At 37.5% G+C, this 26970-nt stretch overlaps 1 protein-coding gene across 2 annotated transcripts in view; it reads right to left on the bottom strand.

The window, feature by feature from the left end:
- PTPRO (protein tyrosine phosphatase receptor type O) overlaps positions 1-24162 on the bottom strand; it is a 210907-nt gene extending 186745 nt beyond the window's left edge. The window contains exon 1 of one of the 2 annotated variants that reach the window (XM_036251440.1): positions 23873-24162. In XM_036251440.1, coding sequence (XP_036107333.1) covers positions 23873-23947 — 75 coding nt within the window. In that variant the 5' untranslated portion in view covers positions 23948-24162. The remainder of the gene's footprint in view (positions 1-23872) is intronic. The other variant, XM_036251441.1, reaches the window with a different exon arrangement.
- Positions 24163-26970: the final 2808 nt, after the last annotated feature.

Here is a 26970-nt window from a genome sequence, read left to right as displayed (position 1 = left end):
ATTTTAATGCAACAGATCAAATGTATCTTGCTATAATTTCTGATTTACCATAAATTGTAAACATTATTAGTACTAAATAAAACCTACCTAGAGCCACCTCTTACTATGTCCTTTTTATGACTACTTACAGAACGATTTATCATTTGTATGAAATTAAATGATAAATGGACTCATACATTTGTTCTAAAAGTATTCGAATGTCTGTATCTGCCAAGCTTTGTGAAAGGTAGTAGGTGAAGAGTGGAGAATAAAATGTGCTCCCTTCTTTACATGGCTCACAGAGTAATTGGAAGACAGATAATTAAAAAGTAATTACATCTGTAGGATGAACAGATAAGTTAAGAACATGTTTGTGGATACAAAGATAATGAATACATATTATACTCTAAGACAATCTCTTTTCTCAAAGAGTTAATGTTACAGACTGGCCTGGAATACAAATATTGCCACTGCAGTGAACTGATAATAGACATATCTTCAAGTTACAGCGATGCACTAAGGAGGAAGAGTCTACCACACTTGGAGTGAGGCTAGGATGCTTTCATAGAAGAGAATGTTTAGAGTTGTGCCTTGAGGAATAAACATGACTTTTCCAGATGAACATATAGGGATGGGGTGGGAGGAGCTCTAGGAAGAAGGTCTATGCATTTCTGCCTGTTTAGGAGGAGAGAAGGTCAGGAATGCATTTGTGAATAAAAGGTCATCTTGGCTGAGACTTGGAGGATGAGTACACACTTTTCATGTGAGGGGACGAGTGTAAGAGAAAGGAATTTTCCAAGCAGGAAGAATGGCATACACAGGGGACTGGAGGATGGTGAGAAGAAGTACCAAGTTTGAGGCACTGAGGAAAGTTCAGAATGACTGCAGCACAAAACAGGAAGAATGGGGAAGAAAGGATAGAAAAGAAATAGTCAGAAAACAAATCAAGAAAAACTTTTAAGCCCATGAAGGAGTGTGGATTTTATCCAAAGAACCATGGAAAGCCATTGACATGTTTTGAACAGGAAAATGAAATGACAGGTTTTGTCTTGCTCAATTCCTTTATTAACTAACTGAATTAGTTGGCTGTTCCCCACTCCCATGATGGAACTAATCTATTATTTCTTTCAATAGATCACTCTTTCATTTCTCTTTTTACACACACACACACACACACACACACACACACACACACCCCACGTAGGATTCTTGGGAAAGATTGGCTGATGTTCTTCAACCTTGGGAAATGAAGTGGGCAATGATTAACTGGCCCCTCGGGCCATGAGCTGTGGCATTCTTCCTAAGCAGGAGCACTGTATCAAAGCATTCCAGGATTTATCAGGAGGAATGGAGGCATGGAAGTGAGAGGTTGGTAGGCGAGGCCATCTGGTAAGATGCAACTTGTCAATCTCCCAGATGGCTTGTGAAAGAGAGAGACTTGATACTGAACTGAGATCAGCATATGAAAACTGCCATTAAATCACAAACTTAAACCCCATTTTTTTCAGATAGTACTTTGAAAACTTTCAGGAAATATTATATAAAAATCTTATAGGATCTGAAAGATCACATGTAAAAGTTTTAATTTTAATATGGAATCATTTCAATAATATATATTATTAAATGATATATAATTGAATAATAATATATATTTATATAGTATTTATTATTATATGTTATAATATAAAACATATTATAATATATTATTATTCATTATTATATATTTATATAATAATATATAAATATTGAATAATAATTATGTATTATTATTCAATTATATATACCACATTTGCTTTCATCTCTTTTAATAGGTGTTTAATTAATTTTAAGTTATTGAGTTAGGAGAAAGAAATTGATATTATTTTCATTGATTTACTTGCATATGTCCAACTTTTATAACACATATGTGGACAGTGATCTGGTGGACTTTGGCTACTCTGAATCATTTCTTTGGAAAAGTATGCTCCAAATACTCAGTGCCATGTTTGTGGAATACATTTTATTACTTGACCATAATCTGCTCTTTGCATTTAAATTTCCAAATACATGTATTGTAGAACATTTGAATTATGTTCAGCAATGATTCTGAAAATAATGTAATCAATAAGTGTTATATTCACAGTATACTATATTTTCCATGTTCCCCAAATTCTGGGATTTTTAATACTAACAATGTTCAAAAGAGTGAATCTTGAAATGGCTCAAATTTCTTATTATTTCCTATTTCTATGAAGGCATAAAACCTGGTTTTTGTATTTACCTTCGATTTTAGTAACTTTAGCTACTGTTAATGTGATTGGCGGGGCGGGTGCAGAGGGAGAGGGAGATTCCAGCTTCCGTCTGGATTGAATTCAGACACTCTTGCAGAATTAGTGAAACAGGAGTTCCAGAAACACTGGCTCACAGCTGACAAGCTCTGAGGGGAAAGACCAAAAACAAAAACAAAATAAAATCTTGACCCCGTAAGAAAACCTGAGGTATTAAGTCAAAGTTTGAGTGCCTCAGGGAAGCTGTTGGGGCTGGCAGTGGTACCACCTGGTGCAGTGGGGGGCGGTGTCTAATAAGGGCATGTAGGGCCTAGAAGGACAGAGGTGGGTGGCATCCAGAAGAAATGGGGTTCCATGGCAAATATCCCACTGGACAGTCTAAGAAATACCTGAGCAGGCACTTTTATGGGAACAAGGTTGATGCTTCATGTGCACTGATGGGGTCAATTGCTCTATCACTGGAGTTATTACTGTAAATATATACACATTTGTACCCACAGATGAGTGAAACTCAAAGAAACAGTGAATGATTAGCACAGTATAGTATTTGGCATATAATTGTTCAAAATACATTCACTGAAAAAATAAATGAATTATGGTTGAACATAATTTATGAGAGATGGTAAGTGACCATGGACATAAATACTGTATGAGTAGAATTCCTGACAGTATTATATTTATGAAGTTGGGTGAAAATCACTTTTTTATGGGAATGATTTGATCGGTAGCTAAGAGGTGGATCTGAGGTGAAAATATTGTGCCATGAGATATAAATATTTTATAAATATTATATATTAAATCATTCTAGTCATATAAACAAGCCATGATGACAGGTGATCCAAAGTTAACTTGGGTAGGACAAACTTTGCTTTTTTTAAATATAGAGAATGTACTGTAGTATTAATTATAGCCTTCTGTGATACACTACACACATGGACAGATACATGTAAGTGTGGAGAAAGAAACCACCTCTCTACCAAAGCAAATAAAACAAAGGAATGTAATAATTTTTAATAAGATAATATCATGTATTTAAACTGTGTTTTACAGTTTACAAAGTGCTTTCACAGACGATCTCATTTAGACTGCACAGTAGTCTCGGGAGGCAGGAGTGATTATGGTTGTCATTTTCACAGAGAGGTGAAGTGACTAAGTGACTGTGGGCAGGTAGTCTTTCCTCTAGGCTGTCTCATTTCATTGATAACTTGAACATCTTTTTTCATCGGGTACTTGGTTTTCTCTAACTGAAGGCATATGCTACATTTTATAAGATATCTATTTAAAACTTAGAAAATATTCTCATTCAAAAACCCTTCCCAGCTGTCATTTTGCTTCAAAGGGAGAGAAATCTATAAAGGCTGTACACCTATAATAATAGTACAGCACACTTAGTCATGAGCGCTCTGTTCCTTCAAACGTAATGAAACAGATTGAGAGCTAAATATGAAATGCTGAGCTCTTCAGTTAAAGCAGAGACCTCATTTCATTCAAATCAACTCTAGACAGATCAGAGAGAAGAAATGGATGAACAATTATTTTTTTTTTTTCAGTCATGGTTAGTACACTTCTCAGCTCAAGGTTGAGACAATTTAGGGGGGCGATGGTATGGCCTGGTGTGCTTGCCTGATAACTTTCTCAGCAGGACATATCTTAAAGAGGAAATAGTCATATTCTGGGGCCTTTCTTCTGCAGAGCCTCTATACAGAGTTTAGTTTCTCATGAACAAACACAAAAAGATTTAAAATGAAAAAATTACACTTCCTTGGGCAAATGAAATCAGTTCCTTAAAATTGTGTTAACAGTTAATGTTGTTCTTTCATATTTCTTTGCAAATACTCCAATAAATTAAATTTAAAAAGTAAAACAAATATAACCCTTATCTTCAGGTATGCTTTTTCTTTGCAAAACTAATTTCACAGAACAGTCAGATATGTAATAAAGGGCCTCTTGGCAGTGCAATTTTTTTTTTTTTTTTTGCAACTTGACATGCAACTTGTGAGTAATTAATTATATCTTCTATTTACACTTTGTCAGATAAGAGTATTAAACAGAAGAGCTGAGAGGAACACAGAGTACTACCATTAATCTGTTTAATTTGCAAACCTAATGAAATCAAAAGGAAGACATTAGTGTTCAAATTGTTTTTTGTCCAGGTGGTATCTTTCCTGGAGGGAAAGGCATGTCTGAGGTGTAAAAGTCACATAAAGCCAGCCATCTCATGCAGGCTTCTAAAGCCAGGGCAAAAATCTTTCTGGGTACTTATGTCATAGACTAGAAAAGCTCCGGACGTAGGAACATTGACATCCAGTTTCTCCACGTCAGGACATTCCTTTACACTCAGCTCTGTGCCTTTATCTAACACAGTGCGACAGCCCCAAATCCATTCAACGGAAGAAGGTGACAAACAAAGGGATAAGCCTGACACTTGTGAATTTACAGGAATCCTCTGAAGTCAGCGGGCTTTGGTCTGGGACTATATGACTGACAGACCGGTTGACAGAAAGGAGACACTGCAGAAAAGCTTTTGGACGAGCAGGAACCAACTGTCCCCAGCAGTAACCCGTACCCCATTTCTATCCAAGTGGCTGTCCCCACCACAGACTTAGAAACTGACTCAGTCCCCTGTGTCTCAGGATGTGTCCAGAGGAAGAGGCAGAGGTGAACCTTGCAACTTAGGGAATAGGGAAATTAAACCACCTCAGAGTTTTCACACAAAGCAGAAGGTCTTTGTGCGCACGGGCTCTACGCACAGACAGACGGGTTTCCTTCCTAACTCCTTCAGGGTGTCTCTGAAACTCAGTGTCCTCCTTATTGAAATGATGATGATGATACACAGGCATATATAAGAACAAAAGAAGATTATGTATGTAAAATCCCTGGGACAGTCCCTGAGACAGTCCCTGAGAAACAGCAGCCACTCAGTAAATGGTAGTGATTATCAGTATCATCACCATCCTCTCTAGTAAGGCAGTCAAGTTTGGGAGAATTATCCTCCAATTTCTGCCTAAGATGACTGTATTGGTTGTTTCCTTTGAGACATACCTTATATAAAAATATGGCACTATTAGCAGGACCTTGGTCGCAGAGTTGGGAAGATGTTAATGTATATAACAGACAGGTTGAGAACTTCTATTTAGTCTTGGCTAGCAACATGTAATTTTAACTTGCAGTTTTAAATAAAGTATAAAACTGTAGAAGAAAATCTACAAGGATGGGAGCTTATATATGTGAATTATAATTACTATAAGAGACATGACAACATTTTGGTCACATGCAGGGAATATAAATTTGAAAATATACTGACAGTGACAACTTGTGTCTGAAAAAAATTCATTTATTTTTCATGTATCTCTAAGAATGCATACAAATTCATGCACAAACAACATGATTCAGGGGAGCTGAAATTTAGGGACTAATTTACTGAACTACCCAAGCAACAAAGGATTATTTTATCTAATTAAGATAGAGCACACGTACTTAGAATTAAGCATTTGCATTTAACAGCAAATTCAGAACTATAAAAGCAATTAAAGCTAAAATGAGGTATGATAATTTTTTTTCTGCACACCACTGCTGAGCTAAAGCTCATTTTAATGTTTGCCTTTGCAGCACTATTAAAGAGAAGGTTAAGAGTAGAAGCTCATGGCTGGGAAAACCACCTTTTCCATCTCACGTCCAATCACTTATCCTCCTCAGGACCCATATCCATCTTCTCTGTTTTACTCAAGCCCCCTAAACATGACATATTTTCTCACATTCTTACTTTGGATCTTCTATTTCTCTAATCTGGAATGTTTCTTAACCTAGTCCATCCATCTGAGCTCTATCAGACAAGATTCAGATTTAAATGTGTCCTCCTCCAAGAAAACATTGCTCCTTCAAGCCCAGGTGTTCTCCTGTATCTGATTCAAGAGCACTGAGCTGACTATGGTTGTCTGTCTCATTCATTTGCAAATTAATATATTACTACTTTAGTCTTCACCTATATTATTAAGTTACCTATTGCCCTTTAACTTGCTACATGTTTATTATATTTTCCCTTAGAGTACAGACTTCTGGATGGCATAACTTTGTTTTATACTCTTAACAATGAGCACAGTGCCTTCCTTACATGTCCAATTTGATACATGTTTGATGAAATATTTAAACATCTATTCACTTTTATATATTTTCCATTTATATCTCCTGTTTTACTCAAGTCTCTTGAGCTTGTTTTAAATTTATTTATATTATTCTAAGATATTACATAATAATTGTTAAAGAAATGGAAAAATGGCATTATTTCATCAATCAATAGAGCTTTTTGTCCTTACTTTCCACAGTGGTAATTTCCATGACTTCATTTTTAGCTGATTCTCTGAAGAGTCATTAAAATGTTGTCTTTAACATTGTTGTTATGGGAAATATAAATGATAATGCCTTAATATTTAGTCATTTCCAGAACTCAGTAGATAAATCTCATTAAGACTACAGTTCAATATGTAACGTTCCTCATAATGTATTTGAGTTTGCAGCTAATGGTGTTTTATTGAGGTTCTTGTATATTTTGTGTCTTTTCCATATTTGCTTAGGTATCTTTACTTTCCCTGCAAGAGTAATTATTGTCTTTTAGAGCCAGTCCCCAAGAAAGAAGCTAGTCAGTTAGAATACTTAGCAGAGTGTCAGACTCTCAAAAAAAAAAAAAAAGAGAGAGAGAGTTTTTAAACATATTTGAGGTAATTATAAATTTATAGGAAGTTTCAAAGAAATGTATAGGAAGTTCTCATGCACCCTTCACCCTGCCTCCCCTAATGTTGACATGTTGCATATCAAAAGAAGAAAATAGCCCTGGCCCCTTTGGCTCAAGGTTGGACATACTCCTGTGCACCAGGAGGTTGTTGGTTCAATTCTCAGTCAAGAACACATGCCTGGGTTGTGGGCTCGATCCCCCCAGTAGAAGGCAAGCAGGAGGTAGCTGATTGATGTTGCACTCTCACATCGATGTTTCTCTCTCTCTCTCTCTCTGTCTCTCCCCCCTCTTCCTTCCTTTCTAAAAATCAATAAACTACTCTTTTTTAAAAAGGAAGAAGAGAGAAATATCCCAAACCGGGATATATCCCAACTATAAATTTGACACTGGTACAATCCATAGAACTTATTCAGATTCCACTGCTATCTATGTGCTCATTTGTGTATGTGCGTATAGATCTATATACTTCTATCACATGTATAACTTCATGTAACTACAACCATGACCAAGATACACAACTGTTTCAGTATCGCGAAGCTCCCCCATGCTACCCCTTTATAACCATGTACACCTTCTCACCTCCCCACCCAATTTCCAGTCCTTGGCAACCCTGAATTTGTGCTCTATCTCCATAATTTTATTGTTTCAAGGATGTTTTCTAAATGGAACTATACAGTATGCAACCTCTTGTGATTGGCTTTTTTCACTCAGCATAATTTTCCTGAGGTTCATTCAAGTTGCTGTGTATATCAGCAACTTGTACATTCTTTGCATTCATTTTCACTGCTGAGTAATATTACATGGTATGGAAGCGCCAGTTTGCTTAACCACTCACTTATTGAAGGGCAGTTTGGTTATTATCAGAGTTTGGCTGGTACAAACAAAGCTGCTATGAACATCCCTGCACAGGTTTTAGTTTTTGATGAAGATCATTACAACTCATCTTCTATGGCTAATTCATCTTGCTTGAGGCAGAGGTTCGCAGAGATAGGTGAGATGGATGAAGAGGTAGTGACTACATACTGCATCAAACATGTTTGTTAGTATAATCAGGAAAGAGTAACCATCTGTCCTGGTTTATCCAGGACAGATAGATTTATGTCTGTTGTCTGGCATAATAATCTCTCCACCCTTGGAAGAGCCCTGGCAGGTTTGATGAATTATATAATCACTCTGATTCAGATTACTTAAAGATTCCAAGGATTACTAATGTGCCTGCTCAGCTATGGTGAATTGAATTGGATTTTGGTAGATTGCTGTTTTGCAGTGTTTCTGAGTACCTGTGCAGTGACTCTCTGGAACCTGAGAAATGTGATCGTCTTCTTGCAATGTACAAGTTTCTACTGTTCCTACTTCCACTTTTTCTGGTAGAAAAATGATTTTTCTTGTGAGTCATTTTCATGGTTGGGGACAGTTTTCAAACTCATTTCAGCACCACAACTGGAGAGAGAAGGACTTTTCCCCGCCATTGCCAGTTTGAAAATAATTGCAAAGATAAATTTCTGTAAGTCTGGTTTCGATCACCTGCCAATCTCAAAGACAGTGATCAGTGAGATACAGGTCTAAAATGGGCTTAGTTTGGGTCACAGTTCATCCTTTGACTGACCACTCTGTCCAGGGCATTGAGGTCAAATAGGAGAGTGGTATCCCCATTACAGACTATGTCGATCAAAAAGGAGGAGCTTTTTTCAAAGGATAGCAGGTGGTGGAAAAGATGATAGACTTGACTGTTGGAAGAATGGTGACCCGGGCAGCCACTGTAACTGGTGCCTTATTTGAAGAGGTCAGTACATTGTCTAATGCCATACAGCTAACAAGGAGCACAGCCAGAATTCAATCCTATATTTTTCTTCTTGAAATCCTATATTCGTCAGTTTCTTAAAAATAAAATTTAGCTGTGGAGAAGTAGAAAATAAATGCCTGACAATAAACCATCTGAAGTTTTTCTATGTAATTAATAGTCAGATTAATGAAAGGCACACACATAGGTGATGATCCTCAACACTTCATAATTATCATCAATACCTACGATCATCCATGTCTTAACTGATGCAAATACAACTGGAAATTGCAATTTACCCACAGAGCTATGGCTTAATGTCTTAAAATGCAGAGGACTAAAAATGTTCATGTCTTGAAAAAAAATAATCATAATATATTTAAGTGAAAAGAGCAAATTAAAATAGTAAGACAGTTTGATACTGGTTTTTTCTTTTTTACATATACACTCAGATACAAAGGCATAGGGAAAAAATTGGAATGATAAATCCCCAGATGGTAGTTATTTTGGGAATGGAGTGTATAAGAATTTATAATTTCTTCTTCTTCTGCCTGTTGTATTTCATACATTTTCCTCGGTGAATATGTATTAGTTTTCTAATTCTAAATATAGTTTCATTAAATTCCTCTGCGTGCTGATGTGTGTCTGATTCAGACTTAAAGATTTCAAATTAAGAACTCCCTACTTCAGAACCACAAGAAACCACATAGTAAAAACACCAAATTGAAGGCCTCAGCATAGCAACAAGAATTTCAATAAAAAGATCTCATTAGGTTCCCAATTAACCTTCAAAAAAATAAAAAATAAAGCAATGTTGCAGCAATCATATGAAAGTGGACTTTAGATTTAGCTATCTTTCCTTATTTGCAAATAGAGTTGGCCTTTGAACACGGATTTGAACTGAGTGGATCCACTTATAAGCAGATTTTTATTTTATTTTTTTAAATATGTTTTTTATTGATTTTTTAGAGAGAGGGGAAAGAAGAGAGAGATAGAAACATCGAGGTGAAAGAGGAACATCCATCGGCTGCCTCCTGCACACCCCGTACTGGGGATCAAGCCAACAACCCGGGTGTCTGTCCTGACCAGGAATCGAACCAGGACCTCTCAGACCATGGGCCGATGCTCAATTCACTGAGTCAAACCGGTTGGGTTATAAGCAGATTTTTAAAATAAATACTATAAATATATTTTTTCTTCCTTACTATTTTTAACATTTTTTTGTTTATTTTACTTTATTATAAGAATCCAATATATAAAATATATAACAGAAAATATGTGTTAATCAACTGTTTATGTTATCAGTAAGTCTTCTGGTCAGCAGACAAATATTAGTAGTTAAGGTATTGGGGAGTCAAAAGTTATACATGGGTTTTTTTACTGCGCTGGGGGGAAGACCAATTGAATACAAAAAGTGAATTAAAGGAAGCGACCTGGAACACCTAAAAAGTGGCTGATTTTTAGCAGATTCAACAGTTTTAGCTAATTAAAAACAACTTGTTAAAACAACTTATTAGATAAGTTTGTAGAATGAAGTCCATGGTACCTTAATTCTAAGTCCTTACCCTCATTTTAGCAGTTTTGACAATACCAGAATTTCCATATTACAAATCTTAAATATTTACCTATTTGGAGTGAGGCCCATAGTCATTTCTGAGAGACTAATTAAAAAGTATAATTTAGTTAGGGGAAATTGTTAAGGAAATTCCCCTTGATGATGCAAAATAAAGTAGACTAAAGTGTATCACTATATTTATATGTTAACAACTATATTGTATCAATGCCTTTCATACTAACCAGTTTTTTTCCTATAATCTGTTAAGGACCAAACAGCTCACTGTTGAATAATACATTACACACAATATTAATTCCGTTGGCATTTTATTATTCACCTTAATCAACTTAACATTCAGAAATGTTAGGGGCCAATTTTTCTTTCTAGATGCAATCTAAGAATATTAAATACATCCAGCTAATGAGGTATTTCTTATGGTAATAGTGTTGGCACTAATTGTAAATATAATGCTTATACTTTGTGGCATTTGGCAAGAACACTTTCATTTTTATGATTATACTTTAGTTTTCAGCACACTATCAACATAAATAGAAATCCCACAGCAATATTGCTAGAATGTCTATTTTATGGATCACTAACTTGACTTAAATAGGGAATTCCTGGTTTCTGAAATGATGATGTCTGACAACTAGCTTAATTCTGATGCATCATCTCAGAGACAGAAAGAGAAATGTATAAATGTGTTTTTGAAGACTTCTAGAAATTTTGATTTAATATTAAAATAATTATTAAATGTAAAAAAATAATTTATTAATCATAGGTAACTAATTTTATTTTTATACTCTCTAGGCGTACTCCTTATCATAAATTCATGGAGTAAGGGACTTCCTTTTAGCCATGTCTTTTATATGAGTTTATAAATAATCTGATCACATTTCCCCCCCTATTTTTGGCATATATTGATTTATCAACAAACACAAAATTAAAGTCACAGGAAAAAATGACAACTAACCCAAACTTCCTCAATTTAGCAGTACAGTAGCAGATTATGGATTTCGATAAGTATAAGGTAATGTAATATCTTTCAGGTTTCTAATGAAATACTGAATTATATAACTAATAGATTTGTTGTAAGCATGTTTTTGTATTCTAGTCATTTGAAAATCTTGACAATCCAATTTTTGATGTATATATACAAATATTTCATGAACACAACACTAATTTAATTAGGTCATTTGACTAACTATCTAGGTTTAGATAATAGAATATTTGTTTCTATCCATAATTACCTGTTGAAACCTTATACAGAAAACTACATTTATTTTCTAAAATCTATTGTAAAAATATCTGTGCATTACCCATATGCTTTTTTTAAAAAATAAAATAAAATAATCATTTTCAGGAAAAAAAAACAACAACCATAAGTGTAATATTGAGGAAAAATAATAACTGATCATCTGAGCTTCAATTATTTGTGTGAGTTTCCAAGAATGTCTTTAAAGATCTAGAGCCAATCTGGGTACATCAATACTAAGAGAAAAACAAGCAAAAAATTACTTAAAACTTTTTTCCATTTTGATATTTCAAATTGTAAAGCCAAGAAAAATTATTTGGCACACACTACTTTTCTTCAGTGCTTTACTCTGACCGAATAAAATAGCAAGAAAAATAAACTGTATGAGGAACCATGTCTAAAAGTTCATTTTCACTTTTTGGAACAAAACCTCTGCTCCTTCCACAAGATCAACCAAATAGCATTTCCAGCTCATCTCCCCATTCTGATTGCACACCCTCAAGCCCCACTCAGCACTGCCTCCCTGATAGGCTCCGCCTCCTGGGTTTCCTCACTGTGCATGGGCTCCATTCCTCACACTAGCATGCACGCATCCTGCTCTTTCTCTGTCATGGGTCTGTTTGACCTCTTTCACCACATTATTCACTTACCAAATATTCAACAGACTGAGCATCTACCATGGTCCAGGCACTCTTCCAGCAGCGGAGATACAACAGTGAACAAAGCGGATCAAGTCCTTGTTCTCATGGAACCTACACACATTCCAGTGGAGGAGTTAAGTAATAATGAAGACCTAATATAATGTCATGTTGTGAGTGATGCGTTCTTAGAGTGATAGGGATGATTGGATGTTCAGTAAAGACACATTGAGAAAATGCCCTTTGACAGACTGGAATAAAATAAAATCTGCATAATAGAATGTTTACTATGGAGCATGCATTTTTCTTACTTGTACTCTCAACTCCTTACCTTGGTTCATCATGAGACCCCCTTGGCTAGAATGAAATCATCTTCTCCCCAACTGGCTGTTGTGGCCAAGGAAGAGGAAAAAGAGTAATAGGCAGAAAACGTGGGCTGTGATAGGAAGTTGAGGACAGGAGAGTGAAATGACACCCTTTACACGTTTGATCTTTATAACCTGTCAGGTCTTTTGGCAAAGCAGTTATTCTGAACGTATAAGAAAGCAATAACCATCACAGCATAGTCTCCTAAAATGAAATAGAGGTACAAGTAATGTGTGAAAGCCACAACCAGAAATAGATCTTCTTGAGACCAACCCAAACAACAAAACAGTTGTCCACGCATGGAAGAGCCGCCTCTCAGCTATTAGTAATTTCACCATTTAAGACCAATTGGCAGTAATATTACAGAAAAGTCTTAACTACCAGCTTAAGTTTTGAACTAGATGATTTTTAAAAAGTATCGTTTTATGATTCAATGAAATAAATATACTGGACAAAATATATTATTCTCTTGACATATATTAAGATAATAATGTTAGCCCTGGCCTGTTTGGCTCAGCGGTTAGAGCATTGGCCCATGGACCGGAGAGTCCTGGGTTCGGTTTCCGCTAAGGGCACATACTTAGGTTGCAATTTGTTCCCAGCCCTGGTTGGGGTCATGTGGGTGGTGACTACTTGGTGTGTCTCACGTCAATGTTTCTCTCTTTCTCTCCCTCCCTCTCTCCCTCTTGCTCTATCTGAAGATAAATGCAAGAATGTCCTCAAGTGAGGATAAAAAAATTTTTAAAAAAATAAAAGATAATAATGTTAAAATAAAGTTTCCATCTCTTTAACAGTCAAAAGCCAAAGAAATATTTTGTATGTACAATGATCAAACCCAGAATTAACATAATCCATAAAATAAGGAGACTATTTACATTTTTCTTACAAGGAAGTTTCTTGAATATCAGTCCTTGATAAGCAAGTTGGAAATAGTTGCTGTCCTCCCTGAAAATTCTTATAATTCTGAAATTTAAATTATAATTGATTGTGCTGCTATGTTTTCCTTATCATAAGGAAAAAAGAGATAAAGAAAAAAGTATTGCCCTGGCCAGTTTGGCTCAGGGGTTGGAGCCTCGGCCCGCGAACCAGAGAGACCTGGGTTCAGTTCCCACTAGAGGCACATACCTCAGTTGCAGTTTGTCCCCGGCACTGGTTGGGGTCGTGTGGGTGGCAGCCAGTCAGTGTGTCTCTCTCACATCGATGTTTCTCTCTCTCTCTCAAACCTGGGAAATGCTATGCATACACTGCAGTTCCTTTTTGAAAGACAAAATGTGTGTTAACATACTAAACATTCTGAGAAATCCTGGTACAAAATAATAATAAATGAATTAATACTAGTTCAAACAAAGTCAAACAGATTACTACCCCAATTCCTGTCATTACAGAAGTATTTATTTTCAATAACACCTGCTAACATTGCAAGTTTCTAACGTTCCATGCAGCACATTTTAGAAGATGCTGCTCTATACACTTTTTTATTGTTCTACCTATTGATTTTGCTTTTGCAATTTTTACTGCCCTATTTCTTTTTTTCCCTTTTTATTTTTGTACATAGCACTAATTGAGTGCTTACTGTATTCTAGGCACTGTTTTAAGTACTTTATGGTTATTATCTCACTTATTCCTGACAATAATCCTCTGTGATAAATATGTAACAGGCCAGCAAAGGGGCCCCAGAGAGGTGCAATAACTCTCCCACATCCTGCTGCTGGTAAGTGGCAGAGCTGAGGGCCGAGACTGAACTCAGGTCTCTCCAACTTGCTGCCTATGCTCTTAACAAGTAAGCCACCAGCTTACTCTTTCACTCCTAGAAGGATGCTACTCCTCCCAAGCTCCATGGAGACCAACAGCTTACCTACTCCTCAATCCAACTGTATCTTCCAGACTTGAGTTTACGGGACCTCTCTGTGGCATTTGATGTTGCTGGCCAATCCCTCCCACTTGACATTTTCTAGACTCTGGGTTTTCTTGATTCTGCTTTCTGTACCTCTCTGGCTGTTCCTTCTTCATCGTTTTATGTTCGTTATTACATGTTGATGTTCCTCAATGCCCCATTCTGGCTCACTGTCCTCTTCTCCTTCCCCCCTGCTGGGACATCCTCATTTACATCTCCAGGCCTGTCCTCTCCCCTAGATGACTGGTCATAACCAAGTTTTATTAGGCACTTCAATTTCAAGTTATCTCCCGCTAAACTCATCATGTCCGATATCCGTTGGGATGCCAGCAGGACACATAGTGGGAATTCTAGGGAGTTTAATCAAAGGACTACTAACAAAGGCGTGGGGAACCAATAATAATACTGAGTAGGGCTGGAAAAGTATCCAGGGACAAACAGCAGTGAGAAGCTCTCACCCTAAACGGGACAAGGGGAGGTAGCCGTTTCTAGAACTTGACTAAAACTTTTTCCTGTACGAGAGGCAGGATCACAGGATTGGAAGATGAAATGAAGCCACTGCTTAACAGAGGCCAGCCAGGGGGGAGATGGGGTGAACTCGTGTTCTGCTTTCTTCCTCCTACCAGTAATTTCTGCTAGTGAATCCTATCAGTCAAACTCAGTACAGGCCAAAAAGCAAGGGGGCCTGAAGAAGCAGCCTCCACAGGGAAGCTCCCTATGGTTTGCAGGGTGAGTGGGGTGAGCTGACCTGGAGGGGAATGGACACCACCCAGCACCCACGCTGTCCTAACACTGCAACACCCCAGCCAGAAGTGTTCTTTACCTGGAAATTACCCTCGGGGCCTCTTCCCCAGTTTCCCGCTTTCAATCAGTCTTGTCAATTTAGCTATTTTTAACATTTTCTCTCTTCCTTTAGCTCCTTTTCCCATCACCCTGGGGTCAAAATTTGTCATCTCTTAATTGGACCATCACAACAGCTTTCTGGCACTTGAACTGCTTCCGGGCCTGCTCCACCTGTAGGAGGGCCTTTCTTACAGGCAAAGGCTCCATCTAAAACGCAAAGGTTACCCTACCGGGCCTTAATTAAGGCCTTTAATAATCTTCTTCACCTGAAGAATAAAAACTCTGCTTTCTGGCACAGCATATAGAAGGCACCCTGATCTGGCTTCTATGGCTTCATTTCCCTCTGTATACATTTGTATTTTCCTCAACCCTGCCATGTTTTCACAGCATGAATCGTCTTGGTTCATGCAGCTTCTCTGTGTGTCCATATTTTCTTTTCTTTCTTTTTTAAAATTTTTTTCCCTTTATTGATTTTAGAGAGGAAGGAAGGGAGGGGAAAAGAGAGATAGAAACATTAATGAGAGAGAACATCAATTGGCCACCTCCTGCATGCCCCCCACTGGGGATCTGGCCCACAACCTGGGCATGTGCCCTGACCAGTAATCGAACTGGTGACATTTTGGTGCATGGGTCAATGCTCAACCACTGAGCCACAACCTAACTCATCCCATATATATGCTTCAAGACTCAGCTCAAGTGCCATCTTATAAGAAATAATTTCCTATGTCATGAGATATAGTTGTGTTCTCTAACACCCCATATCTTCCTCAATTAAAACAACACAACAAATGTGACCACATTTTAATGACATTTTGGTTTTCTATGTTTATTTTTTCACTATGCCATTTGTAGGGATTCAACATATTCCACCCCTATACATACAATATCTAATATAATTCCTGGGCACAATAGAAGCTCAATAAATATTTGATTAACTGAATGGTATTGGGCAATAAATTATTATCCTGGCATCCAAAAGATAAACTTAGTATTGAAGAAAAAATAACTTCTCAATTTGACCATTCTGACTTTGGGGAAAGACTGGTCAGCCAAGAAAGTTTATAGGATGTTCAAGAAAACTAAAAGACAGATATTAATTGGAAGTTAAAGCTAGGATCAAAAAGAATAATTGTTAAAGTAGAATTCTGATTCAGAAAGTAAGGTACAAGGAGTCAGGGACCAGATCTTAGACTGGACCAAATTCACAAAAGATTCTCTGTAATGCACTAACAGCTGGTTTGTATATGCCAATCACAAGCTGCTCTGGGTGGAACCAAGAGGGAATCATGATCAGGACTGGTACATAGGCCCATAGTTAGTCTCTGGTGTAGATTAAGGGCAAAGGCAGCAAGGGACAGAAAGGCCACTGCACTTGATTTAGTGAATAGGGCGTCAGAATGAAAATAGGATTAAGGTAGACCCGTGATAATATTTCTCACACGTAGATCATCTATTTTTAAAAGCAGGTGGGCACATGGAGAAAACAAATAAACATTTCAGTTATATGAAATATCAGTTAAATGAGATAATATTTTTTAAATGGAGGCATTCATTACTTAAATCACATATACATTAGTAGTAAAAAATATAATTCTGCTTCTGGCCTCCTATGTTGTACATTATATTCCTATTCTTTTTATTTGCTAGTAAATTTATAAAAATCACCTGATTTCTTTGGTTTAATTTACTTCAGGATAAGAACAATTTTGTTCAGAAAAATAAACTACACAGCATTTCTATGTAAGAAGAGTTAAAAAACAAATATATGATAAGAAAATGTATTTATTTTCATAGAAATAGAAGAATAGCAATACTTTGTTTTCATCAAATGTTGTTCATTTGATTCCCTAATTTTCACTGTATTTATTTCTTATAAAAATTACCATGTGTGTTTATAATTTGTAATACAACTCTCAAAGTCAGAGTCCTATTTCCAATTCTGATTCTCTGTTTCTGAAATATTTTTCAAAGCATGTATTATTTTTCTCTTTTTCACATAAATATTTTAACAAAAAGCAAAAGGAAAACCCTTTCATCAAGAAATCTCTACAACCTTGTTTCAAACATCCTCTGTTTGGTGGTTTTAATACATTCAGAATATTAGGTAACCAGAATACCTACAGAAAGTGGACACATGTTTTACTGGAAACTTAGATTCTGAATTAATGATTTGAGAACCATTTTCTGCCACAGGAGGAAGATATGGTTCTACTCACCGAAATAAATTTGATGGCACTATGTTTTTTTAAAGAAAAACAAAAAACTAAGGATCAGCACTCTGAAAACCCAGGACAAGCTTGCAAAGGGCCAAGCTGACTAGTTAGGAGTGATGAGTGATCACAGACTACATGAGAGATGTTTAAGAAGGTTATTGACATCAGTTTATGTAGCTCATTATACTCCACAAATAAGTGAGATTGTGTGATATTTGTCTTTCTCTGCTTGGCTTGTTTTGCTTAGCATAATACTCTCCAGGTCCCTCCATGTCATCTCAAATGATAAGAGATCTTTCTTTATTACAGCTGCATAGTATCCCGTTGTGTACATGTACCACAGCTTTTTAATCCACTCATCTACTGATGGACACTTGGGTTGTTTCCAGATCTTAGCTATTATAAATAGTGCTTCTATGAACATAGGGGTACATATATTCTTTCTGTTTGTGTTTCAGGCTTTTTAGGATATATTCCTAGAAGTAAAATCACTGGGTCAAATGACAGTTCAATTTTTAACTTTTTGAGGTAACGCCATAGTGTTTTTCTTTGACCCAGAGACATGGAGGAAGGCCACAGACTGACAAACCTCAGAAGAGGGAGTTATAGGGGAAGAGATAAACCACAGAACTTATATGCATGTATGCATAACCAATGGACATAGACAATAAAGTTGGGGATGGGGCGGGGGGCATGGGGAGGAGTCAATGGGGGAAAAAAGGAGAAACATCTGTAACAAAAACAAATTAATAAAAATAATTAAAAAAAAAAACCAGAAGGTTATTGACATAGTCTTCTGAATGGCTAGTAGAAATAATACGGAACCTCGTCGAGTCAATAGCACCAGGAGAGAAGAGGACAAGAGCCTTGTGTCTGCTTCCAGCTTCATCCCACCCCATTCACCTCTTACTCATTTCTATTTGTGCCAAGTAACCCTGTTTCACCTCCTCAAATCAATGACACAAGTGCACAAAGAAGTCTCTCACATATTTATTTAAGTAGAAAGAGCTGACACAATGGGTCTCTAAGGGTACCATAGATAAGTTCTTTAAGATTATGCCCCTGAATTAAACACCACCATCAAGATAACCAAAAGGGTGTAGAAAAGATTTCATCTCTTAAGGGCAAAGTTCTGACAAAAATAAATTAGGAGGATCTCTACTAAAGTAATGCAGAAATCTTTGTCAATTGTGGCTGACAGTAGTCATAAAAGAGGGATGATATGAGAGAAGAAGCAAGAATATTACCTACATATGTGAGTATTGCCTGTATTCAAGGTCATATACAGAAGTGCAGATAGCTATTTTCACTCCACATTTTAATTGATGAAAATAAATAGCAATTGAGGTAACACAGATAAATGAATGAGGAATCGGGAGTATTACTTTTCTGGAAAAAAATAACATCTGTATTTTGATTTATGATTCTAATGAATTGTTCATATAAGGGACTGGTAATAGTTTTTTTTTTGTTTGTTTGTTTGTTTTTAGTGTAATAATCGCATTGTAATTATAAAGATTTAATTCACACAACAATTTCCTCACATTTTCCTTAAAGTATATTCACAAGTCAATATTATATTTAACATATCTCAGTCAGAAACTAATTATATAATGTCAAAAAATAAAATCCTGTTTATTAAGCATCTGTTATATGCCTAATACCACACACTAAGCACAGTAGAAGAAAAACATTTACAATAAACATTCGTTTACCTAAAAAATACTTACAAAATCTGAAATATGTACATAAAGGTATAACTTAGGAAGAAAATGAAAAACAAATATCTGTGGTCATTGCTGTTAAGTTGCTATTTAGCCTTCTTTTTTTTTTTTTTGCCATATTTAGTCTTTGATTTTGCCATACTGCTGTCAATCACAATGTTTTATATACACCAACTGTATCTAACACCAAAGATCCTTTGCACTCCCTCAAGACTCAAGTTCAAATTGTAGTTATAAGACCCAAGAATCAAAGCGCTTATAAGTTTAAATACCTTTATTGCATATTTAGATGTTAGAAATAGTGCTACATTTAAAATAAAGTACAACTCATATATTGCTTTTAATTACCTATGTATATAGATGTATATTTTTATGGACCAAAATGAAGCTGAGATATTGTGTGAATTTTCTATTCTTTCATAAAATAATAATCTTTCATACAATAAAGCACAAAAGCAAATGAGTGTGCACAGTGGGAAGTATAATCTCCAATCCCCTATGGAAGCCAAGCCCAATGAACCCTTTTCAACTTATTGGGGATGTCATGTGTACATGGGGTTTCTCTAAAAGGTTGGCAACAACATTTATCAAAGGAGTCAGTGACAGAAGGGCAAACTTTATTCCTAGGAGGATGGTCTAGGCTGCTCTGGAAAGATGAAAAGATTATAATTCACCTGCAAATATTGCATAATATAGAATGTAGATGAGGAATGTGAAAGCTGTATGTGTGTGTGTGTGTGTGTGTGTGTGAGAGAGAGAGAGAGAGAGAGAGAGAGAGAGAGAGAGAGAGGTAATGGAGAAAAAGAAAAGGAGAGAGGAAGGCATAGGGGAATGGAGAAAGGCAGACAGACCTTGGAAAGTGAATATTTCTCCTGAACAAGAGTACTCTGGCCAACATCATAACACTAAACATAAACCTCTTTCAGAGAACATAATTAAGGTCTTCCTTTCAAATCTGATGTTCTTTGATTATAAGTCAGGTAGAGCAGAAATGGAAAGAAATATAGAGGAGGGAAAGAAAGAAAGAAAGAAAGAAAGAAAGAAAGAAAGAAAGAAAGAAAGAAAGAAAGAAGGAAGGAAGGAAGGAAGGAAGGAAGGAAGGAAGGAAGGAAGGAAGGAAAGAAAGAAAGAAAGAAAGAAAGAAAGAAAGAAAGAAAGAAAGAAAGAAAGAAAGAAAGAATTTATGCCAAGCTCCTGAGTTTAGGGAAACATTCCAGTTGACTACTAATGAGCATCACTTCAAGGAAGGCAGAATTCACATTCCTATGATGTCATAGTCTACAATTTGCATCTTATTTGACAAAATCCTGATTGAGGGTGGACTGATACAGGAAGCAATTTTCAGGCAGAGGTTTAGTAAAGATAAGATCGATGACAGAGGTTACATTGTTTCCAAGGGGAATGATGGGAAGATGCACAAGAGGGAGACTCACTAGATGAGCATTCCATTTACATTCATATGTGGGTAGAAGATTTTGAGATTAGTGGGCTCCCAGTATATTCAATAACTGAATTCTACTTTTGCTTTCTATTTTTATATATACCACCAATATTGATATTAATTTTTCTAATTTTTTCTTTCTTATTGATCTCTAGAGAGAGAGGAAGGGAGAAGGAGAAAGAGACAGAAACATGGATGAGAGAGAACATCGACCCGCCTCCTCCCGCACGTCCCCTGACTCGGACCCGGCCCACAACCCGGTCATGTGCCCCTACAGTGAACCGAACCGGAGACCTCCCAGCACGTGGGTCGATGCTCAACCACCGAGCCACACAGGCTGGGCAATAATTTTTAATTATTGATTTTAGAGAGAGAGGAAGGGAGAGGGAGAGAAAGATAGAAACATCAATGAGAAAGAACATCAATCGGCTGCCTCCTGCACGCCTCCCACTGGGGATCAGGCCCACAACCTGGGTGTGTGCCCTGACCAGGAATTGACTGAGAACCTCTTGGTGCATGGGTCGACGCTTAACTACTGAGCCACACCGGCCGGGTTAAATTAAAAATTTTTATAACCAACATTGTGCTATGCAACACCAGTTGTGCAGATATTCTCCTCATACAGTGGCTGGTTTAGACAATATTCAATGCCTGATTAAATGTGTTCATTACTAAGCCATGGATAAGGGGTGATGCACAAAGACATCCATGGCCAGGCCCGTTTGGAATACCTCAGTGAAACTGGTTGTAGCTGATCATGCAGATTCGAACTTTCTGACTCTCCCACCACTTATTTGTGAAAAAGTGGTTGTTTCTGATTTGTGAAAAAGATAAAACTATAAATCAAGCCTCATACTTGAGTTTCTGTATGGTTTTTATAGATTTTAATTTTTATATGGAGAATACTTCAACTAGAGTAGTGAAAGATTTTATTGAAATATGAGAACTATAATGATTTGGGGAGTGGGGGAATGATTTGTCTCTTACTCAGTGAACATAGACCTTTTTAGATGTTATCACTGAGATTCAACTGACAACTTGATATTTAATAATAGAATTTTTTTTCATTCTCTTGTCACCACCTGCAAATTAGATCTATTTTACTGACATGTACTCGGGACCTTAACACAAAAGTTTCTCCAAATTATAAAAAGATTATACTATGTACCCAATTGATTGTGTAACATACTATTCCCCATATGTAAATGTATTGCCCTATGAGCCCAACTTGCCACTTTGAAGATCTCTTGTCAAATGTAACAAAAAAAATTAAATGAATTAACAAATGTGAAATATCTGGAAGACTGTCTGGTACATAGTGTGTGTTTGGTGTATAAAAAACTGACTAGCGTTGGTAGCCTTCCTCTGGTATACTTCATATTCAGGTGATGTAAAACACTGTGTTTATATAAAATAAAGAGCATAGCTTTACAAAATTATTTGTCTCTTTACAATATGTACTTAAATGATAACCTTTACCAATGTATTTTCTATGTGATGAAGTTTACCAAAACTGACACCAATCTGCAAATGTGCAGAAGTACACCTATTAAGTGGAGCAAGGTGAACCTCTATCATCGTCACTGAGACTACCATTATGCCGTCATTGCCTATTTTCTCATTCCAATATCAAGTTTTGATTTGAACTGTTGCCATGTATTTTACATTTTAATTGCAGAACTCTATGCCCACTCCCAAACCATCTCTGAAATTCTCAACCATTACAAAGAATTCAAATAAAAACCTGCAGTTGTGCCAAAGGTTTGCTTTGGATCCAATGTCATACATATAAGTCGTAGCCATTACTTAGTCAAATGTGTGGTAATTCAATTTGTCACTTTGGATGCATGACAAGTGTTGCATATACAGAGAGTCATGACAGAACTTGACAAATAGAAAAATTAGTAGAAAACGTAAGTCTAATACATTGTGGCATGTGCTCATACAGCTGCATCCTCCTAGAGTGAAAACATATGACCAAGCTTTTTAATAACCAGATTTTAAATAAAATTATTATCAACTCAAGAAAAATTTTAAAACATTAAATATCATTTAGAATCTCCTTTATGTATTCTGTTGTTTCTCCCTGAAACTATTTTTTCTATTTTCCATTAAGATAAATGAAAATACAGAATATTTTAAATTGATGCTGTTCTCCATCCATTGGTCCTGATGCACAGGCTCCTCGTCAAGCATTCATAATCAATGGTGTGTGCACGCAAGAAGTGACTCTTTGATAAGAAAACATTTGCATGCATTAATGTTTCATCCGTTTCTAAGGAAGGTATCACTGTGGTGCTGAAAGAATAGCTCCGGGTACCCAGCAGACGGTTTGCTTTGCCTAGAATGGACAGGAAGGACTCCGGGCAGAACTGAAGGAGGTCCACCGAAGACACAAGTGGTAGACAATTACCTCATAACTTCACACCACTTTCCAAGAAAACATCGAGCTAAAATTTCTTTAAAAATGCTTAATGCACTGTATAGTTGTTAAACTAGGATTTATTTTATTTTATTTTTTTTTAAGCAGCCCCTTCCCTTTTCCTCAAAGTAAAACCCTGGAGTAGGATATTTCAAAGACACGAAAAAGTAAATCATACAGATTTTTCTGCCATTGACATTTCGAGGCACCATGCTCTGTACAAATAGTGGGGGACAGTCTGGAGACTTTGTAAATGGCATTCTCGGGCTGGAAAGAGAAGTACTCTCCAGACTCAAGCTGACGCTCCTTTTTCAAAGAAAACGATGCTCACGACCCAACCCTGGCAGTCCGTTGGCAGCCAGGGAGCTTAGCCCCCGGTGTATAACTCCAACAGAAGGTAAATTAAGACAAAGCAGGTTCACACTCGGTTGGGGGAGGGCGGAAAGGTTAAGCAGCATTGGGGAGCAGTACGCAGCGACCAGAGAGGACAGTGACCTCATTTTGCCCAAGGAAGCGTTATCCAACAAGCCCACCTCTGATGTGAATAGCAGCGGCGTTGAAAGAGCACAAAGCTGGAGGGAGCAAACTTCCCTATTCTTCCACCACATCCCTTAAGACCGCCGGGAACACGCACACGCTGGGACAACAAAGCGTGCGCCAGGCTGCAGCTCCCAGCGGCGCGGCCATCGCGTCCCGGGGCGCGCGGTTCCCCGGAGCGGAGCGGGGCGCCGGCAGAAGCTCAGGGCGCGGGCGGAGGGCTCCCTACCTTGAGCAGCACAAAGAGCCAGAGCAGAGGCAGGAGGCGGCGGCCGCCGCGCGTCCTCGTGGGCAGGTGCCCCATCGCGGCGCGGACGGGGACCTAGAGGGACGGTAGCGCAGGCGGGGTGCCCCAGTGGTGGCTCACAATGGCGAACTGGGGCTGCAGCCTTAGACCTTGGGCGCCGAGGCCGCTCCCGGAGGGCGCATGCTGCCTTTCCGGTCTCCCTGCCGCTGCTCCCTTCCCCGTTTTGCTCCTGGGGTTCTCCAGCAACGTGCCAGGCGTTGCTGTTCTTAAATAGCTAAGGATGGAGAGGGTGGGGATTGGAGTGGGCGAGGCTCTGCCACCGCCACCACCGCGGCTGCCAGCGGAGGTGCGGGGTCCTCGCGGTGAGCGACAAGCAGGGACCCTGCCCCAGCTCGCCGAAGCCCTCTGGCAACAGGAATGTTCTCTGGGCTGGGGATTCATAAAGTGACAGCAGCCTCCCTGCCCTCCCACCAGGGTCCGCCCGCTGCCTCTGATTGCAGGACAGCCCCCCTCCAGGCTCCGCCCCCACCCCTTTCACAGTCTCGGACTCAGGAGTTCCGTGGGCTTTCCTTGACTCCTCCTGAGCAACTCGGAGACCAGAACCTAGTCCCCTCTCAACCTTCCTAAACCTGCTCTCAGTCGTGGTTATAAAGGACGAGTAACACCTGGAAAGGAGTGGTGGTTGTGACTGTAGTGATGGAGTGCATGGTGTGTGTGTGTGTGTGTGTGTGTGTGTGTGTGTGTGTGAGAGAGAGAGAGAGAGAGAGAGAGAGAGAGAGACCCTTCTCTCTTCCATTTTCCCTATCCCATTTAAACACTCTCTACCCTCCATCCCACACTCACCAAGGAGGATATAGCACAATTATATACATTTTCCATTTGAAATCAGGAGTTCTTGTAAATTTCAAGAGCTATCGTTTGATACTATCCATCTTGTAAATGCAAAAATAACTTTTTTGGATGCATATTTTATATGATTATATTTTGTTATGTTGTCTTTCTGTTTTTTCTTCATCACTTCTATAAAAATGTGCTTAGCTTTTTATGCCCTTGTACATATGAACCGCTTTGGGGAAACAGTAACAGTAAACTGTACGAAATAAAGCTTTCTTCAGTAATTAGCATTCTTAATACTCTATTAAGTAACACTGTGATGAGATAGTCAAAGACTATAGGTATTACTTCATAATCACAGAAAATTTTCTCTCCAACATAAAGTATTTGACACAGCTGTTGCTAGATTAAATGGTTTCATTTGTTTTTATTGCACTTAAAAACAGTCTTGTGAATCCTCCTAAGAGAGACTCCCAGAAGAATGTGAATGCTGCATCATCAACAGTTTCCAATGCAATACTTCCAAAATACAATAAATCTTACTATGCTTTTTTCAAGATCCCAAATCAACAAGAATGGCCACTGGCAACATATAGTGCATATAATAATGTATGCTTCACCGCTTGCTTCAAAATGTTTGTTCTGATTTCATTATGCCAGCATAACTGTTAGGTAAAGAAGGCTGAGATCATTATCACCAACTATTTTCCTCATAATGCTGCTTCTCCTGAAGAACAGATAAATGCAGGAAAGCAGAATCTTTTACATGCCCTAAGACAGGCATTTAAAATGAATTCTCACGAATTGAAATAAAGCAATTTCCTTTGGAAATAATAATAAGTTTTTAATGATCAAAAGAGTGGGAGATCTTTTTTAAAATCTGTAGGAGGCTTTGTTTTTGTTAAGAAAAGCAATCTTTCCCCAAATATCTAAAATTGTATGTATGCTTCTCTAGTTCACACCACCTCTTCTATAGAAAGAGAAGCAATAGCAGCTACAGAGCAGGAGCTACAATCCCTACGAGGGGGTTAATAAGGAGTCAAATGGAACTCTTACAGTGCCCTTGCCAGTGAGGCTGAATTCTGTCCTCCAGAGACCAGCTCTAATGTAGTTCAGTATGTTCAGTCCTGGCTTCACTGCTGAAATCGCCTACAAGGCTGTCAGCACTTTCAGTATTAGAGAGTTGTATTTATGGGGGTTGCTCAATGACAAATAGTTTGCTTTATATGGAATGCAGGAAAAACCCAAGCCATTGATCTCCAGACCATATTCCACTTGAAAAGCATAGTAATAGTCAGGTAGTTTGCATTCCACCTCTCACATTTTACAATTATTATGACATACAAACTGTAGATTATGTGTAATATGTTCTTAAAATCAGATGACCAGGCAGCATTTTAACTTTCCATTGATTTGAACATTTGCTTTAATTTTATTCTTGATGAGCACTGGGTTCTCGCCTAAAAGACGTGTTGACAATTCATGAATTCTGTGTCTTTCAAGATCAGAATGATTGACAGGCCTCAGGTGAATAGCATGTTTCAACTGCCAAGACATATTATTCTTGTCACACTTGAGAAACAGTGAAATTTACTACAGAAGGCTATTTTGCTTTCACATGAAGGCTCTTATACCCATTGCCTCTTTTTTCTTCCTGAATATAATATTTACTGAGGTATCTATCTTTTTTTTAGCTTGACTCTTGCATAGTTTTAAGAAAAATCAAACAAAAATATTGTATGACAGGGCATAAGTTTTATGACAAAAATCATCTGCTCCAAGGAATAAGAAAACCTGAGGAGATATTTATCATTGGACACAAACTGCAGTCTATGGAATAAATGAGCAGTCCTAAATTAGGAAGGCAGATTGTCATTTTTGGATACTATTTCCTTTAGCAGTCAGTTGTATGTTAGGATTATTGCATATTGTTAACATTTCCTTTAATTTTTCTAAAAATTAAAGACAATAAGCAGCCTTACTTTTTTCTGAACCATTGTAGGCGTTGTTATCATCTACTCACCTAGCTGTTCTTCACACTAGGTTTTTTAAACTAATTATAATTTAAAGCATTAACATTCTGCACGAAAGAATTCATTTTAGCCTCGAAAAAAATGCATGACTAGAGCTTGTATATAATGTATCAATAAAGCAAAACATACTATTTGCTCAGTGGAAATGGTGCATGCTGATCCTCCCTTTTCTTCCTTCTTTACTTCCCTTCAGATTAAAGAGGTGATGCAACA

This window comes from Molossus molossus, unplaced genomic scaffold (assembly GCF_014108415.1).
Source record: "Molossus molossus isolate mMolMol1 unplaced genomic scaffold, mMolMol1.p scaffold_m16_p_10, whole genome shotgun sequence".
NCBI lineage: Eukaryota > Metazoa > Chordata > Mammalia > Chiroptera > Molossidae > Molossus > Molossus molossus.
This window is presented reverse-complemented; position numbering and strand designations above follow the sequence as displayed.